At 42.4% G+C, this 18,458-nt stretch overlaps 2 protein-coding genes across 2 annotated transcripts; both read left to right on the top strand.

Moving 5' to 3' along the window:
- The first annotated feature begins 903 nt into the window (after positions 1–903).
- LELP1 (late cornified envelope like proline rich 1) lies at positions 904–1,173 on the top strand. The gene has a single exon (XM_066366117.1). The coding sequence runs from the start codon at positions 904–906 to the stop codon at positions 1,171–1,173; it is 270 nt and encodes an 89-aa protein (XP_066222214.1).
- Positions 1,174–16,611: 15,438 nt separating this feature from the next.
- Positions 16,612–18,188, top strand: PRR9 (proline rich 9). The gene is made up of 2 exons (XM_066366115.1): positions 16,612–16,626; positions 17,051–18,188. The coding sequence occupies exon 2, from the start codon at positions 17,078–17,080 to the stop codon at positions 17,426–17,428; it is 351 nt and encodes a 116-aa protein (XP_066222212.1). The 5' UTR covers positions 16,612–16,626; positions 17,051–17,077; the 3' UTR covers positions 17,429–18,188.
- Positions 18,189–18,458: the final 270 nt, after the last annotated feature.

The following is an 18,458-nucleotide window of genomic DNA, read 5'->3' as shown; positions in this document are numbered from 1 at the left end:
AATCAAAGTGTGTCAATTAGATTTAACTTACAAGTTTTGTCAGAAACTGGAAAGCCCTATTGGATCTAGAAGTCAAAATGTCCATAGAGGAAGAACCCCCCTCAAGGCAAAACCCAATGGAGGATAAGGTAATTCCTTCTTAAATTATATTTTTGATATTTTCAGAGAAATTAGAAATTTCAGTTTATTATATCCTCTCTTGATTTTCTCTCCTACCCTAATCACCATGAGGCAGAGTTTTCAGGGTGGTCCATGGGAGCACAGGCATGGTAAGGATGGCACTATCCTTCCATCCCCAGTCCTTGAGTGAAAAAAATCAATTCTCAAGGTTGTGAGGACTTAGATTGGACACAGGACTAAAAGAAGTGTTCTGGGTCCCTAAGCCCATTCATATACCCTCTCATCCCACCTCCAGAGGGATGGGGAGGTGGTCTTACAGGAGTTCTTTCAAACCTTTTTTGTGCCATGGATGCCTCTAGCAGTCTGATCATACTTATGGGCTCTTCAGGATGTTTTTAAGTAAATTCAATAGAACACATGAGGTTACAGAAGATACCAAGAATATTGATAAATACACAAACACCATTCTTATGCTTGTGGGGGTGACTCCCAGGACTCTAGGTTAAGAACTACTGCTAGGAGCTATGAAACGGGAACAAAAGTGAAAAAAAAGCAGAGTAAGAATGGAGAAGTGTGATCACCAATCCACTAAAAAAACAAGAGGACAGCCCTTAAGTGAGAATTTTGTCTGAGCCTGAATACAGCCAGGAAAGCTTTCTTAAGAACAAGGATGGGCCAGAGGTGTGTGGGAAGGCTGCGAGGGTCCCCTCCCACTCCACAGTGTGGTCTCCCACATACCATCTGTTGCATATTTCTTTGCAGGGCTCAGAAAATCAAGAAAGAATGTCGAGTGATGATAAAAATAAACCTAGTGAACCCAAGAATGAGCCCAAGAACTGTGACCCCAAGTGTGAGCAAAAGTGTGAGAGCAAATGCCAGCCCAGCTGTTTAAAGAAGCTGCTGCAACGGTGCTCAGAAAAGTGCCCGCGGGAAAAGTGCCCACCACCACCAAAGTGCCCTCCATGCCCTCCGCCATGCCCCCCGCCATGCCCCCGGCCATGCCCCCCCAAGCCCTGCAAGCCCTGCCCTCCTAAATGCCCACCGCCGGAGTGAGGCACCTAGGGCGCCGCTAGCCCCCTCCCCCATCATCTCCACCATGTCCACTACCTGGGGCTGAGAACCAAAGCCATGAACTGACAAGTAAACACGTTCCTCTGCTGTGCAAGACTTGCTTCTCCTGGTTTTTTGTTTTGGGGGTTTTGAGAGTCTTCAGTTTATCGGTTATTTTGTAGCACTAAACCAGCAAGAGGCGATCCCTGGGGAGTGAGGCTAGGACCCTGATCCTCCATGATCAACAATGTTTGAAGATGGTGTCTCCTCTGGCCCCTCCTGCTGCATAGGGAGATATGACGTCTTCTGAGGGTGCACCCAGGGAAACGTGTCTCTGCAAGAGCACAGCCTGAAACAGCCAGACATGGTGGCTAGAGTGGCTAACCCCAGGGACCCTAGTGGGCCTGAGGGAGGAAGAGGGTATGATGGGGAAAGAGGAGCAGGATGTTAGGAAAGGTCCAGGAAGGCTCAGGAAGAGAATTCTACCTTGTTTTTAGTCCCATTGCCTAATGCTTAAACATTCTGAAACAGGCTGCATGAGTTTAAATTCCACCTCTGCTCCCCAACTATTTTGTGACCTTTAACAAGTTGTTTAATTTCTCTGAGCCTTTGTTTCCTTCTTTCTGTACAAGGAATGATGATGCTAACAGAGCTGGTGTTACCCAGTTATTGTGTGGCTTAAAGAGTTAAAAGCCAAGTGCCTGGCTTTCTGGGACATAGCAAGAGCTTGGTGAGGAGAGCATGCTGCACCTGCCCAGGTGTGACTCATTACACCTGAATGAATTGCCCTGTGCTGCTCTTCCTCATCAGGCTGCAAGTCTCCTGAGTGTGGTGATAGTAGGTTCCAACTTACACCTGTTAGCAGTGAGGTATTCTTTTTTTTTTTTCTTTAGTTGAGAGGAGGGAGATAGCGAGTCAGACTCCTGCGTGCGCCTCAACCAGGATCCACCCAGTAGCCCTGTCTGGGTTCGATGGTTGAGTACCAAGCTATTTTAGCACCTGAGACTGACACGCTCAGATCAACTGAGCTATCCTCAGCTCCCAGGGCCGTGTTCGAACCAACTGAGCCACTGGCTGTGGGAGAGAAAGAAGGAAAGAAGAGGGAGAGAAAAAGCAGATGGTCACTTCTCCTGTGTGCTCTGACTGGGAGTCAAAACTGGGATATGCATATACACCAAACCAATGCTCTATCCCCTGAGCCACCAGCCAGGGCTAGGCATTGTTTTAAAGCATGAAAAATGAGTTGAAGTTTATACTAATGCCATTTAGCTGGCTTTGACACTGAACTACAGTTATTCAACACTGAGAGAGTTCCAGTGAACAGTAAAGTGGAATCTCTATTTTTGCAACCTCTGTAAATCTATAAAATTTCAAAAAAATTTTACAAAAACAAAAGGATAAATCTGGGAGGACCTCAACTGAGAATGAACAGGGTGCCCTGTCCAATTGGCTCAGTGGTAGAGCATTGGCCTGTCATGTAGAAGTCCCAAGTTCAACTCCCAGTCAGGGCACACACAGGAGAAGTGACCATCTTCTTCTCCAGTCCTCCCCCTCCCCCTTCAGTCTCTCTCTCTCTCTCTCTTCCTCTCCTGCAGCCATAGCTCAAATGGTTCAAGCAAGTTAGTCCGGGGCACTGAGGATGGCTCCATGACCTCACCTCAGGCTCTAAAATAGCTTGATTGCCAAGCAACAGAGTAACAGCCTCAGATGGACAGAACATTGCTCTGTAGGGGGCTTGCCAGGTGGATCCTAGATGGGACACATGCAGGAGTCTGTTTGTCTGCCTCCCCACCTCTCACTTAATAATAATTTTTTTAAAAAAGAATAAACAGGGAAAATATTCTCTGCTGATATGTTAGTTAGGATTACTTACAAGGAGCTAAAGAGAGTACACATCAAACAGGTTAATTTATAAAAGGGAATTTATCATTTCAAATGGCTGGAAAGACTATTAAGATGCAGAGAGGGTATAGAATTAAAGAGAAAACTCTAGGAATCAGGACTTACTGTATTCTCCATGTATAAGATGCACCTTAATTTGGGGGCCCGAAATTTGAAAAAAGGAAGTATTGCATAAAGTTATTGAACTCAAGTTTTATTATTCATAAAATTCATACAACTCCATTACTATCAAAAATTTCATCCATTAGCTTGTCATCATCTGTGTCTGATGACGAATCACTGTCTTCAACAATGAGCGCAAAAACAAGCACAAAAAAGGGGGAAATGCAAGTAAAAAATGTACAACCACTGTATAAGATGCACTCAGTTTTAGACCCCAAATTTTTTGAAAAATAGTGTATCTTATACATGGGGAATATGGTACTTCAGGAGCTTGAACTCACTGCCACCATTTTCCAATCTCCCTCATCTCTGTCGGTCTCCACTCCTTGTCAGGGCACATCTCTCCCTCCTGAGGCTCCCTCCACATGGTAAAGTCCTTTGCCAGGTGCAGAACAGCTTCTTGACAGGTTGGACATGAGGTGCTCCTGTTATTTCCAGAAAAGAAAGCTGATTGCTAGGACAGGGGCCCACCCTGACCAAGTATAAATAGAAAAGAGTTTTACCAGACCATTACAGCCCACAACATTCAAGTGGAATTAGGTTTAGGCTTCTCTGCTGTCACAGTAAGAGGTCATGAGAGGCCAAATCTGGGTTGGCTCCCTGTGGAATTGTGACACATCAACAGCTTTCCATTCTTCTGAGTCTAGAAGATAGTTCAGGTCAACAAAGGGTTCAGTGAGTACTGGGAGTCCATAATGTGGCCAAAAAAAGACACTTGCAATCCCCAACAGACCAAGGTCATTGCAGAAGCAGACTTTTGGGACAGAACAGCTGACAAGATCTTTAGGGTATGTGTAACCCCCTCATTTTCCAGATGTGAAAACTGCTAGTAACTTTCTCAGACATGAGGAGATCTTGGAGTCTTGATCTCCTGGTAAGAATGGGAGCCTGGCACCCACACTCCAGGGCCTGCAGAGAGGTGCCTCCTGGACACTGGGGACCCCAGAAAGCCTAGTTCAAGGCAGTGGGGGGCCTGTGGTCAACTGTTGATAACAGGCTGAAATTTCTTCTACCCTCATCAAGGGAAAGAGGGAGGAAAAAAATAGAACAATAATGTGACATTCTCCTTAATGATCACTTTTAAATAACAAATCGCAGAGTCCCAATGCTAAAGAGTATGCTGGTGTTGGTGAGAGCATAAATACACAAAACTCCTCCTAGAAAAGAATTCAAGCAAGTAATATGAAAATAAGAACAAAAAGCATAAAATGATTCAGACTTTTGGTCCAATTGTTCCATATCTTGAAATCTATGTAAAGAAAAATAATTACAAAATAAAAGAGAGGTGAGGTTATATAAGGTGATTATCACAGTGTGACTTAGAAATAATTTAAATATCTAACAGGGATTTGATTACATAATTTTGGACCTATTACTTGATAGAACATTACATGATCCTTAAAATGTATTAAAAGGGAGAAAAGGAAGCCTCCAATTCAATATATAGCATAAAGTAACTATGTTTAACTAAAAACCTCTATAAATAATAATGATAAGAATAACAGAGGGAAAGTTGTTGACATTCTAGTTATTTTAGGACAATAAAGTTATGGGTAATCAGTAAAATATATTTATTTTTCACTAGTCTCCGGATTTTTATTAATAGGTTTGTATTTATTTTGTAACAGAAAAAAATAATAGAATCATGAATACTTCAGAGACCACCAAAGTCCTTTCATTTGCTCAAATAAACAACAAAAAATAGTGGGTAAGAGGAAGAATCTCTTCCTACACCTGAACACACTATGTAGAAGGTGCGCCACCTTATGTAGGGAAAACAGCTGTGTTAGGCTTGCTTGCTTGCACTTTGCATGATTAGTGCGCAAGCATGTGGCAGAGCCACATGTGCATAGCCTATGTAAGGCTATGGGGTGTTCCTGGTATTTGACACATCGCTTGCCCACTGTGAGGAGCGTTTTTGCTGTTCATTCAGCTGCTGCTGTGAGAAGAGGTTTTTGCCTGCCTATTTGCTCCTGAACTGTTGTGAGACTCTAATAAACAGGAATGGCTCATTGCTTTCCAGCTCTGCAGTTCCTCTACTGTCTGCCTGAATCCAATGTGAACCTACCTGGCCTTAGCCGCCAACATTATGGGTACCTTCTTTGGAGCCTCCATGGCAGTGTCAAGCAGGGGCTGGTGTCCTCCCAGGTGGCTCTAAGGACTCCGGGCACAGACTGGGTGGCAGCCAGCTCTAAAACATGAAACTATCCATTTGCCAAGTTAGTTTTTTTTCTCCCATGTAAATGAAACCAAAGATAGACATCTCTTAATGGCTACTTTCCCAGCAGAGAGCTGGATCAAAGGCGGTTCTAGGGAAGATGGCTAGAACATCATGAGTGTGTCACCTCCCTGCAGAATACTATAATTATGCCCAGCCCCAGTGGCAGTCACCAGGTCCTGCCCCAAATGGAAGAGGGTTGTATAAATAAATAAGCAGCACCTGAAGAGCAGCACCCTGAGAATCTGTGCAGTGCCAGGCCTGACGGCTCACAAATAATGTGATAGGATAGGACCATGCCCTTTTCTTTCAGGGAAAAGCAGTTAGAAGGATCCATTAGAATGAGGATGAGAAGAGACTCTACCACAGGCCCCTTTGTATTGTACTTTTTCAAGAATCGAGCAGCATACAGCCACCTTGCAAAAGGACTTTTAAGTCCTTCCAAACTAAGCCAGCTGGGCGACTGTCTGTGAGGTGGGCCAGTGCTATGATAGGGCTGCTCAGAACCACGAGGATGTCTTAGAAACCGCAGGGGTCATTTTTGTGCATTCCCCACCGTCATATGTAAATGACAACTGAGGAGATGGCAGGAAGTACCAGTAACCAATCCTGTCCTACCTTCCTGTCCTGCTTCCACGTGGCCAACATCCCCATCAGAGACATGAGCACATCCTGTGAGGCCTTATCAACAACGACAAGTCATAACAGCTTTTGCCACCACTATTGATGCTCAGCAAATAAACAAGCCAATAATACAGTAAGTCAATCGCCAAGCACACAAAGATTCTAAGATACAAGCTGATCCTAAAATGCATACTGGTAAGGTGAACAATCGTCCTCCTTTAGGGAGGACAGTCCTTCTTTTGTAAGTTCCGTCCTCCTTCAAAAAATGTCCTTCTACACGTCCTCCTTTTTGATATAGAAAGACTAATCTGTAAATGTCCGTATTCAATCGATTCAGAGTTGATCTATTGCGTGTGATGTGAGTATTTGTATTTGACATGACAATTTTTCATGGATCAGTACAGTGCAGTGAGACGCGATTATGAGATGCATGCGCTCTGCACGGAGACCTTGAGAGAGCGCGCGATATATACTGAGCACACAAATGGCTTTGTGTACTTCTTACTGAAACACGACACGGCACATACCACATTGTAGACTCATGATTATTTCTTTCTCGGTGAATATTCAATCATAGACAGGTAAGAACAATTCATGTTTTATTAATTCATTATCTATTTAATAGTTTCCAAATATGTATAATTTTATTTACAAGTATTTTCCTGAAATTCGAGTTTTAAAGTGGAAATCTAACCTCAAACCATATCTATGAATAATGCATTTTGATTAAATAGTTGCATAAAACAGGCGTTTTTTAATTAGAAAATGATAAATACACTTGAAAATCACTCCAAATTAGTGGTTTTGTTTGATATGTAGTTTTGTTAATTTAGCTTCTGGAAAATTCACCTACCATGATGTAATGTTTTCAGTTCCTAATGTGCTTGCATCATTTGTGTAGCTCTATATTTTATTTTTAATTTTAAATTTCATTTAAAGGATGGAAAAATAAAAAAAGAGAAAATGCTATTTCAACGATAAATTAAAAAAGGAATTTCCATTCCTCCTATCAAAGAAAGATACCATCATTTTCTGCAGTATTTGCAGTGTAGAATTTTGTATTGCAGTTGGGGGCAGAGCAGCAATAACAAAACACTTGACCACCAACAAACATAAGAATCATTAGATGCATCAGCTTCCAGCTGTAAAGTAACAAGTTTTTTTAAAACTTCAAATTATTCTGAAGATGAAAAACAGCTGGCTGCAATGGAGGGAACATTTGCATTTCATACCATAATTCACAATCAAAGTTTTTGTAGTATGTATTGTACAACTAAATTATTAAAAGTTTCACAGTGTAAAATTTTCATGTGCCAGAACAAAATGCAAGGCTGTTTTGAAATCAGTATTTAAAAATTACTGTGACAAAATACTTACAGAGGACTTGGAAACTGCAGCATTTGTAATGATTTTATCTGATGCATCAAATCATAATGATATTAAATTGTGTCCAATAATAATAAGATATTTTAATGTTACCAAGGGCATTCTAGTAAAAATTTTAAATTTAGAGTCCATTGAGGGTGAAACTTCTGAAATTTTGTCAAACCATCTATACAGAGTAATAAATGAAAACAATTTGAAATCCAAAGTTGTTGCACTAACGACTGATACAAATACAAATTTTTATGGGTGAAGACGCAAAGGGGTGAATAACATGTATGTAAAATTACAAGAGTTACTCCAAAAGAAAATACTAGGAATAGGTCATAATGCACATATTGTGTCAAATGCAATCAACACAGCATCATGTGCCATGCCAATTGATGTAGAAGTAATAATAACTACAACTTATTTGCATTTTAATCGTTTTATTGTTCGTGTTGCTACTTTAAAACAATTTTGTGAAGAAGCAAATATTGAATACAAAAACTTTTAGGATATTCAAAAGTTAGCGTCGGCCTAGCGTGCGGAGGACCCGGGTTCGATTCCCGGCCAGGGCACACAGGAGAAGCGCCCATTTGCTTCTCCACCCTCCCCCCCTCCTTCCTCTCTGTCTCTCTCTTCCCCTCCCGCAGCCAAGGCTCCATTGGAGCAAAGATGGCCCGGGCGCTGGGGATGGCTCTGTGGCCTCTCCCAGGCGCTAGAGTGGCTCTGGTTGCAACATGGCGACACCCAGGATGGGCAGAGCATCGCCCCCTGGTGGGCAGAGCATCGCCCCTGGTGGGCGTGCCGGGTGGATCCCGGTGTGGCGCATGCGGGAGTCTGTCTGACTGTCTCTCCCTGTTTCCAGCTTCAGAAAAATGAAAAAAAAAAATGTTAGATGGCTTACTCTAACACCTGCTATAGTGCGTGTTCTACAATTATTTGAGCCTCTCTGTTCATATTTTTCAAGTTTAGACAAATGCCTTAAAATCCTGGAATCATTTTTCAATAATAAAATATCTGAGATATTAATGTATTTTGTACATAATCAAGCATCTATTTTTCACAAAATGATTCAAAAGATTGAAGGTGAACACATTTCAGCTACGGAAGTTAGTCTTATTTTGAATGACTTTATCCTTAGATATAAATCTCGTTTTGAAGAAAAATTTCTTCCTTTAATTATAAAAAGAAAATTATCAGACTTAGAAGAATCAAATCTGGGCATAACAGAAAAGTTTATCAAAGAAGTGCAGAATTTTTACCAGACATGTTTTCAATAAATCAAAGAATGGTCTGAAACAAACATCATGGGAAATAACAGTTTTCAATGTTTTTTTAACTTCATCGCAGGTATACTGGACAGATATTAAATCTTGTCCTGAGTTTTTAATCTAAAGAAATGCCGGACATTAAAATAGATGACAACTGTCTCTTTGAAGAAATTATAAGACTGAATGTACATTTAAATTCTGAAAAATTAATACGAGAAAATGAACACGTCGAAATTGATAAAAGATGGGTGGAAATATTCAGCCATTTCAAAAATGGACATATTCCATGTGAAAATATATTTATTCTTGTTTAATTTACATTGTGCTGCCCTGGAACTAATTCAGCAGTTGAAAGAGTTTTTTCAATTGCTACTGATGATTTTTAGACAAGTGAGAAATCGAGATTGAATGTTGATACTCTAGCTGCAGCACTTGCCGTAACATTCAATATGAAAGATATTCCTTGTTCAGATATTTCCAATATATTGTTACAAGATGATACATTGACAAAAAAAATTAATTCAATGGAAAAAAGTACTCATTTAGATAATGTTATCTAAATACTTTTTTTACAATTATTAAATATTAATCAGCATGTAAGCATAATTACAATATAAAATATTACAAATGTTTTTATTATGTATTTATCATATTATAGTGTATTATAGTTGCAATGAATAAAATGTTTCATTTACAATATTGTTTTCTTCAATTTATTTTTGTCCTCCTTTTCATTGTAAAATGTTGGTCACCTCAATACTAGGGGACTGTCAGCTGCATCTGCATTGGAACCTCAGATGCTTCACCTCCAGAGCTCTGTTCTCTCTCGGGCTCATGAAGATTCTGCTCAGACTGAGCTTCCATGGTTTTTTCCACCAGAATTCCCTCATCACCTGTCATCTCTGCCACTCAGAGCTCTGAACTGGCTTCTGAAGCTCCAGGTCCGCCTTCCTCTGGTCCTCCCTCCAATGGCAGCCAGCAAAGGCAGTGTTGCTAAATCTCTTACAGGGCTCTTCTTTGCCTGGAGAATAACTCAGATGACTTAACCAGTCATGCGAAACTCTTCAGGATCAGGTCCCTGTCTCCTTCTCTAGCTTTCTCTTGCCACTTCTACCATCTCTTTCTAGAACTCTGCAGCCCTACAATAGGAAACTGCTGGCATTTCCCAGCACACAACACAGAGTTCCTGGCTTTTGTGAATTTATACTTGTTTTCTCCTCTATCATTTTTGCCTTCTTCCACTGAATTTACCTTTAATGATCTATTTGGGTAAGTCTTCTTCTGTGAACCCAGTGCACAGGTCACTTGCTCCAAGAAGCTTTCGCCACCTTCCACCCACAGACTGGTTAGATTTCCTGTGATCTCAGAGCCTCCATGCCTTTCTCTGCTGTAACACTTACCAGGTCATATTCTGGTCATGTGGTTACACTAGACTGTAAGTTTTTAAAACCAAAGACTGCCTGGCAGGGTGGACATTCAGCAATAATAAATGAGAGAATGTTCAGTGGCTTTGGAGGCACTTTTCCAAGAGCCCCATCCACCATGCTCCATACCCTCACCACATGCTGTCATTTCCAGAATTCAGAGGTGGGGAGATGGGCTACAGGCTGAATATGGGTGATTGGGGGCTCAAAGAAACACAGCCTTGGCCTTGGTCACTTTCCCCTTAAGCCACAAGATGCAGATTCTGCCTGCTGCCCCACCCCCTATAGCCTCCCCTGGAAAGTACAGCCTGGAACTGATTTTTTACTCTGCAAGGTCAAGGGAGAGAGCTTGTCATCAACAACCTGGATTCAAAGCAAGCTTACATCCCCCACTGTGTTGCCCTGTAAAGTTGTTTCATTCACCTCAGTGGGATTAGAGGTCTCAGTTTTTTCACTTGAGGAATGAGAAAAACAGTCTCACCAAGGTTTGGAAAAAAGTGACAAAGTGAGATGATACATGAGAAGCCATTGGCATGGAAAACTGATCTTTGAAAGCCAAAGTGCCAAAGCATTCAAGAGCCAAGTCAACAGTTGGAGTCATCTCCTATCATCTACTGTAGTAAGAGCTTCTTGCTATCTGCCATGTAAAGCCATGAGTTTGAGGGAGAAAGGGACTTGCAGAAAAGGAGGGCAAACATCTTTGAAGGTAAGTAAATTTAGTAGTCATCCCCTTCACCTCATTCTGAAGCTGGACCCCTGGAGACCAAAAATCCCAGCAGAAGACACGAGAACTTTTGTAACAATAAATATGAGAGCCTGAAGTGGCATTTAATAGACCTCAGTGTCTAGGTGAAGAAACTAAACTCCAGGGAGGGAAGCAACTGAACCAAAGTCCCAATGGGTAGGTTGTTGGATGGTCTAGGATTTCTGACTCTGATTAAGGCCAAGATAAGCCAGCACCCAACTCAAAAGGGAAAAAATAATTAAAGACTAACATCAAACCTAGAAATTTGTGAACATCATTGGCCCTATTATCTATGTCAGCAGACTTTAGCCTGGCAACCATGACCACCCTGAAGATGAAAGCATGTACTTACTATATTTCTTCATCACCCCCAAACTGTTAAGAACCACTGACTAGTCTACATCATTGTTACCTTCTTAAGTTTAAAAAGAAGCTCCTAAATATTTTGATATAGACCATTTCCCAGTCTAGACACGAGCTCACCACTTGACATTGAGCAAAGTCCTTAACACTTTTGCACATCACTTGACCCATTTAAAAAAACACAATCAAAATTGCCTGACCAGGCAGTAGTGCAGTGAGTGGATAGAGCATCAGACTGGAACACAGAGGACCCAGGTTTGAAACCCTGAGGTCACTGGCTTGAGCGCAGGCTCATTAGGCTTGAGTCTAGGGTTGATGGCTTGAGTGTGAGATCATGGACATGACCCTATGATCACTGGCTTGAGCCCAAAGCTCGCTGGCTTGAGCAAGGGGCCACTCACTCTGCTGAGGTACCCCCCCCCAACCCTAGTCAAGGCACATATGAGAAAGCAGTCAATGAACAACTAAGTTGCCATAACGAAGAATTGATGCTTCTCATCTCTCTCCCTTCCTGTCTGTCTGTTCCTATCTGTCCCTCTTTCTGACTCTGTCTCTGTCAAAAAAAAAAAAAAAAAAACACAATCAGTAAATTTTTTCCTCCTGTTTAAAGCACATGCTGGGCTAAAACAAGGAGGTAGAATCAGGTGGCCTTTCATGTCCTCTCTGGGTCCAGTCCCTCCCACAACCTCTGACTCAGACTCCCTCTCTGGGTGATACTGTAGGAAGAGAAGTGAGAGGAGTGGTGGACGCTCCCCCAAGAACCCACAAGCTCAGTAAGCTCTCAGACATACCTGCTCCCCAGGAGATTGGATGAGCCACATTCAGCACCATTTAGCTTTATCAGAGCCTTTGCCCTATAATAAGCAGACATGGTCAGCCAGGTGATTCAGAGAAGTCTGGAAACTTTTATGATCTGAACAAAGAAGATAGTTATTTGATTGGAATGGGAAAAAAAGCAATGTCCTGCACACAGCTGACTCTCTTCCGCTGACCCTGTGTAATTACACCCTGCCTCCCAGTAATGACAGCTGCAGAAATCTAAAATCTTAACTCTCAGGTGACATTAAATCAGATTAGCTCCAGTCTTGCTGGAGGGCTAGGGATGGTCAAAAAAACTACTTAGTCACCTTATCTTAAGATGTTGGGTGGGACAATATTCCCATAGCTGTCCAAGCCACAACCTTAGATACTGGACCTCTAAGGTTGACTTTTGAGGGCTCAGACCTCAAATACTCCCACTCTGTCCCTAGGAAAAATTAGGTCACCTAAGCTCATTCAGCTACCTGGTTGGATGCCATACACAGAAAGAAAAGACTGGATCCTCTTGTGGCTGGATTATAACCTAATCAAGGAGGAAGAGCTCCCCACAATGAATCTATTCACTCACAAAGCCACATAGATAGCCCAGTTAATCATTCATGATCACATTTATAGTATCTTATAGTGTCAAAGCTGGAATGGACCCAAATGATTCCTAGTCTAACTTTTCTTAAAGATGATAAAAGTAAGGTCAGAGAGGGTCAGGGACTTACCTGGGGTCTCCTGAGCCTCTATGCAGTTTATTGTCCACTGTATCACCATAAGTGGAAAAGTTTAAATCAGAGACTCAGTGCTGGGGGGACAGAGTAAAGAAGCTGGAACAAGAAGAACTGGTGGAAATCAGGAAGGCTTCATGAAGGAGGTGAGTTTGAACAGGTTCAGATTGTACTACATTCTATAAGCAGCTTAATGGCCTTAAGTGTTGGTGCATGTGTTCTCTAATTTATTTCTCACAAGAAATCTGAGATAATGTTATTCCTTCTCAAAAAAGAGGAAATTGATTCTCTTAGAGGCTAAGTAACTTAGCCAATATTATATCAATACTCTATGTGTAATAGGTCAGTCCGGTTTTTTTCCATGTGTTACAAAAAGCTATCTTTGACTAAGGGGCTGACATGATAAGTAAGTATATATACATACTTAAATAAAGGAGCACTAACCAGGGATTTTACTTCATGCAAGACTTCCCTCCTCCAGAGTCCCCAACGGCTTCAGACCTTGGGAAGGTGTATTCATTTTTTACAGCAGCTGTAACAAGTTACCACAACTTTAATGGCTTAAAGCAACAGAAATTTATGGTTTGAAAGTCAAAAGTCTGACATGAATCTCTCTGGGCTAAAATCAAAATGCCAACAGAACTGTGGGACAATCTGTTTCTTTCCTTTTTCCAGCTTCTAGAGACTGTCCACTTTCCTGGCTTGGGGTCTCCTTCCATCCTTAAAACCAGCAATGGCCTGTCAAGACTTTCTCATATCACATCACTCTGACACTGGTTCTTCTGCCCCCTTTTCCACATTGAATGAATTTTGTGATTACAATGGGCCCACTTTGATGTAATCAGCTCAATGTCAGACGGAGTCTTCTGAGAACAGTTGAACTCTGGGCTCTTCTTAACTGTGTTTCTCCTCCATGAGAACATGAACTGGTGTCTTCACTGTTCTAGATGTCTCTATTTGGTCTCCTCCTTAAGCTGAACTAAAGACACAGAAATGCATGTGGCGCCTGACCTGTGGTGGCGCAGTGGATAAAGCATTGACCTGGAAATGCTGAGGTTGCCGGTTCGAAACCCTGGGCTTGCCTGGTCAAGGCACATATGGGAGTTGATGCTTCCAGCTCCTCCCCTCGTCTCTCTCTGTCTCTCCTCTCTCTCTCTCTCTCTCTCTGTCTGTCTCTCTCTCTGTCTCTCTCTCTCTGTCTCTCCCTCTGCTCTCTAAAATGAATAAATAAATAAAAAATTTAAAAAAAATAAAAAAAAAAAGAAATGTATGTGGCATGAGCAAGATCATCTCATGCATCTTATCAGAAAACTGAAAATCTGAACCAATCAGATCTTCTCCACCGATCTCTCATGGACCCCTTTCCTGAATCAGCCTCACGCTCTCCTTCCTCTCCTATCAACCCAGGCAAAGAGAGTAGAATACCTTTGCCCACCCCCTTTGCCTAGGTAATTCCTGCTGTCAAGTAAAACACAGCACAAACATCTCCCCAGAAGCTTATAGGACTTTCCACAAAAGACTAATGAAGGAGACTTTGTCTAGATAAGCTTACCTCTTCTTATCTTCTCCATGAGACCATGAACCCCTTGAAAGAAAGGCCGTGAATGATTGAAATAATAAAGGAACAAACCTAGTGATGGAGAATTTCTTGCTTCCTATGACTCTGGAAAATTTCTTTGTCTCATATACAACATTCCACAGAAAAGATGGAAGAGAGAAAGGAAGGAGAAGAAAACTAGGAAGAGAAGGAAAAGGAAAAGGAGGAGAGTCCCCCATTCTACACCTGTTCTCAGATTCCCCAAATCAGTGGTCCCCAACCCCCGGGCTGTGGACCGGTACAGGTCCATGGGCCATTTGGTACCAGTCCGCAGAGAAAGAATAAATAACTTACATTATTTCCGTTTTATTTATATTTAAGTCTGAACGATGTTTTATTTTTAAAAAATGACCAGATTCCCTCTGTTACATCTGTCTAAGACTCACTCTTGACGCTTGTCTTGGTCACGTGATACATTTATCCGTCCCACCCTAAAGGCTGGTTTGTGAAAATATTTTCTGACATTAAACCAGTCCGTGCCCCAAAGAAAGGTTGGGGACCATTGCCCCAAATGACCTTGTCTCTTCAGATTCACCTATGGGTCTTCCAAATTTCTCTTTTCCCCCTACACGGCCCCACTCCTACCCCAGCCTCAAAAATTTCCCTCAGATGAATATCAGCATGACTCCACTAGGTCAGCCTCTGACCCCCCTCCACCCAGACATCTGTTTCTTACCAGACTATGAAGGGTCCATGCTGGTGCTGTATCAATCCTCTGGACACCAGTTTTAAAGGCCAAAAGTTCACCTGGTTTCCTTCAACTCATCTTTTTAAAACCTTAAAAGGAGCAAGCATACAAAAACTGTATAAACCTTTGAAGCAATTTCTGATTTTAGCCAAACACATCTCAAGAAATGACTTAAAAGTACTTATTCAAGGTAACGGAGTCATCATTATTTTAAAGTCCTCAGAATTTGATCAAATGTTGCAAACAAGCTCAAGGCTGCCACTTATGGTCTAGGGACTTCTTTCATAATCAGTCACTTCCTATTTTTTTACTACACGAGATCCTCCTTTACTCCCAGTTGTCCCCTAAATCCACCTACTTCATTTCTTAATTAATGCAGTTGCCCCATCAATAGTCATTTGTCTTCTACTTTCTACATCTGGCCAGTCCCTACCCTCTTGGAACCTACAACCCAGGGTAGTGATAAGACTTGTACATAAATAACTAGAATTTTTAATAGCAATAGTAAATGTCATATAAATAGCACAGACAATAGATATTATGGGAATTCAGAAAGAGGTGCAGTCATTTCTGGTTTAGAGTAACCAGTAAAGGCTCTTAGAAGGTTGTAGACTTGAGTAGAGTCTTGAGGAATACTTACGATGCCAATAGGCACAGAGAGGGAAGGCATACAAGGTAGAACGGACAGCCCAAACAGAGAGTTAGCAGCAGGGAAAACTGGGTGTGTTTGCTTTGAAACTTTTCCTTTCATCCCCTGGCTTTTACTGACCTAAGTTCTAAGAAAAGTATTTCCAGAAGGCAAGGAGACAGACCAAACTTGTTCCATCCTGTTTTCTTGGTCACGATGAAAACTCTGTAACTCCGCTTTTAAAAATGTCATAAATCAAGGTTGGGAAAATGAAGATCACCAGCCTTCTCCCTCCTCTTTCTTCTCCTCCACCTTACTTCACAACCCGAGTAACAAATGACTCCAATTTTTTTTTAAGATCTCTGTGCAAGAAAATCACTCTCTCCAGAAGGCTGTAGGCCTTTGTTAGCCAGGAACCACAAGCCTTGGGTCTGAAAGTATGACTTTCCAGGATCAGTAAAGACACATTTATTCTGAAAGAGGTTATCCATGTCCATAACCCAGACAGACCACAGGCCTTAAGCGTAAATGCTTCCTATGAATGAAGTCAAGATGAACAAGGTGGAGCTTATCTCTCACCATATCCTGAACCAGATTGGGCAGACAAGGAACCCAGTTCTAATTTAACAGACTGAGATAACGTTTTATGAACATTCTTTTGCTGCTCCTTCTAATGAGAGATCTAAGAGGAGCCCCTCCCTGCTGAGGTCTGCTGAGGACCCAGAGGCCAAAATGGAGGCTGATTAACAGGCATCCCAAGCAGTGACTCAAACTATGGGCAGTTTCAGAGGAAGCTCATTATGGTGACTCCACAGTTAGGACCTCAGCCCACGTGGCTAGTCATTCCTGTGGAAGGCTGGACCAAGCACTATATAAAAATCGTTACCTGGCTGGACTCTGCAATTCTTTGGTGAGTCTCATCCAAGATCAGGTAAGGGGCTCCTGTGCCCTCTCTTTCTAGCTGCTCTGTCTCTGGGAGTCTACTGTTCTCTTCCTCCACTGCTCTGTACTTTCTACTGATTTAGAAGTGGTTTTCAATTTCTTGGGCCTCTCAAACCATCCTGTTTCTTGCACCTGGTTTTTAAAAAGATTAGTCAAATAAAAAGAAGACAAAGGCCTGTGATAGGACTGGGATTTGGGGTAGAACTGGGCTATGGATACCCAGACAAGAGCTATATCAATATACCTAGGAGACGAGTGTCAAAGGGAGATAGAAAAGAGAAAGGGATAGCAGAGAAATTAGTTCTTAGGGTTAGCAATAGTTCATTCCCTATTCCTTTCTATCAACCTTCGTCCCTCGGTCCCCAGCCTGGAATTTGTAATACAGATCATTTTAAATCTTGTGTTCATTTCAGGTTCTGCAAATCTCAAATCACCCTAAGATGTCCTGTAATGAGCAGCAGAGCAAGCAGCCATGTGTGCCTCCTCCATGTCTTCAAAAGACCCAAGAGCAGTGCCAGGCAAAGGCTGAGGAGGTGTGCCTCCCTCCATGCCCTAACCCAAGCCAAGAGAAGTGTCCGGTGCAAGCTCAGGAGCCGTGTCTTCCTCCGTGCCAGGAGTTAAAACTAGAAAGCTGCCCACAGCAATGCCAAGATCCATGCCCACCTCCAAGCCAAGACCAATGCTCGTCTCAGTGTGTGGAGCCCCGCCAGGAGCTATTGCAGACAAAATGTGTTGAGGTTTGCCCACAGAAGGGCCAGGAGAAGTGCTTACCCCCTGGCAAGGGAAAGTAACTGCTTCAAAATACCATCTAGGGTTAAGAAGATGGCCAACAGATGAAAGCCCAGCCCCAGCCTATGCTATGGTGACCTTCTCCTGCGGGTACCTCTGTATACGCCTGTCCTTGCCTCCTGGCTTTCTCAGTACTCCAGGACTTGGTCCATGTCTCTAAAGACAGATCTCTCTGTATTTCAACCTCTGTGAATAAGTATTTTTTCAGCAGTTTAGAGAGGGGCTTAACTGAGGGAATAGTGTGCTCATCGGGGAGACCCCAGAAGCCTAGCGCAGCTCTGTTGGGACAAAAATTCACCCAGCCCTGAGTGTGTGACAGTTGGGGATGCCTGCGTTCATTTTTCAGACCTCTCACTGGAGCCTCAAAACAAACTGAACTTGCTGAACTTTGTACTTGATCACCACCATCCAGGGTGTGGAGAAGAGGTTGGTGGTAGTTCAAAATAAAAAATTGGGTAGTTTTTTTTTTCTGCATTCTAAAAAGGGATAGCAAATAATTGAATGTTGGACTATTGGTTGTGCTTTAAAAAATGAAACAAATGTATTTAAATGATTTTTATCTTTTAATATGGACAGACGAGATGGGATGTTTGGGGTCCTGGTTAATCTTTGCGTCTCGTGGCTGGTCTGCTCTGGGCCCTTCATTTACGTCATGTACGTGCTTTACGGATGTGACGTGCGTCTGTGTGATGTGGGCTGGTCTGCTCTCCACCTGCTTTGCCTTCTTCTCCCTGGTGAAGATAAATATGGAATAAAGTGATCCTAAACTGACATCTGACTTGTGTGCTATTTGCTCTTTCCTCCCTACCGCCATCCACCCAAACACCTGCTGTCCTTGTGATGATATGCCCTCCTTATTTTTTGGGGTTTTTTAAGATCTGGAGTAGGAATAGAAAGCAGAGCTCACAGCAGTGCTGGAAGAGGCCTTCTTAAGGGGCACCTGGACTAGCCCTCTCCCACCTACAGCCCCTGCCAGGCTGCCCCATACACAGACTCCACACTTGAGAAAAGCCGGCAGGGCTTGGGGTTGCT

The sequence above is a fragment of the Saccopteryx leptura genome, chromosome 2 (assembly GCF_036850995.1).
Source record: "Saccopteryx leptura isolate mSacLep1 chromosome 2, mSacLep1_pri_phased_curated, whole genome shotgun sequence".
Classification (NCBI taxonomy): domain Eukaryota; kingdom Metazoa; phylum Chordata; class Mammalia; order Chiroptera; family Emballonuridae; genus Saccopteryx; species Saccopteryx leptura.
This window is presented reverse-complemented; position numbering and strand designations above follow the sequence as displayed.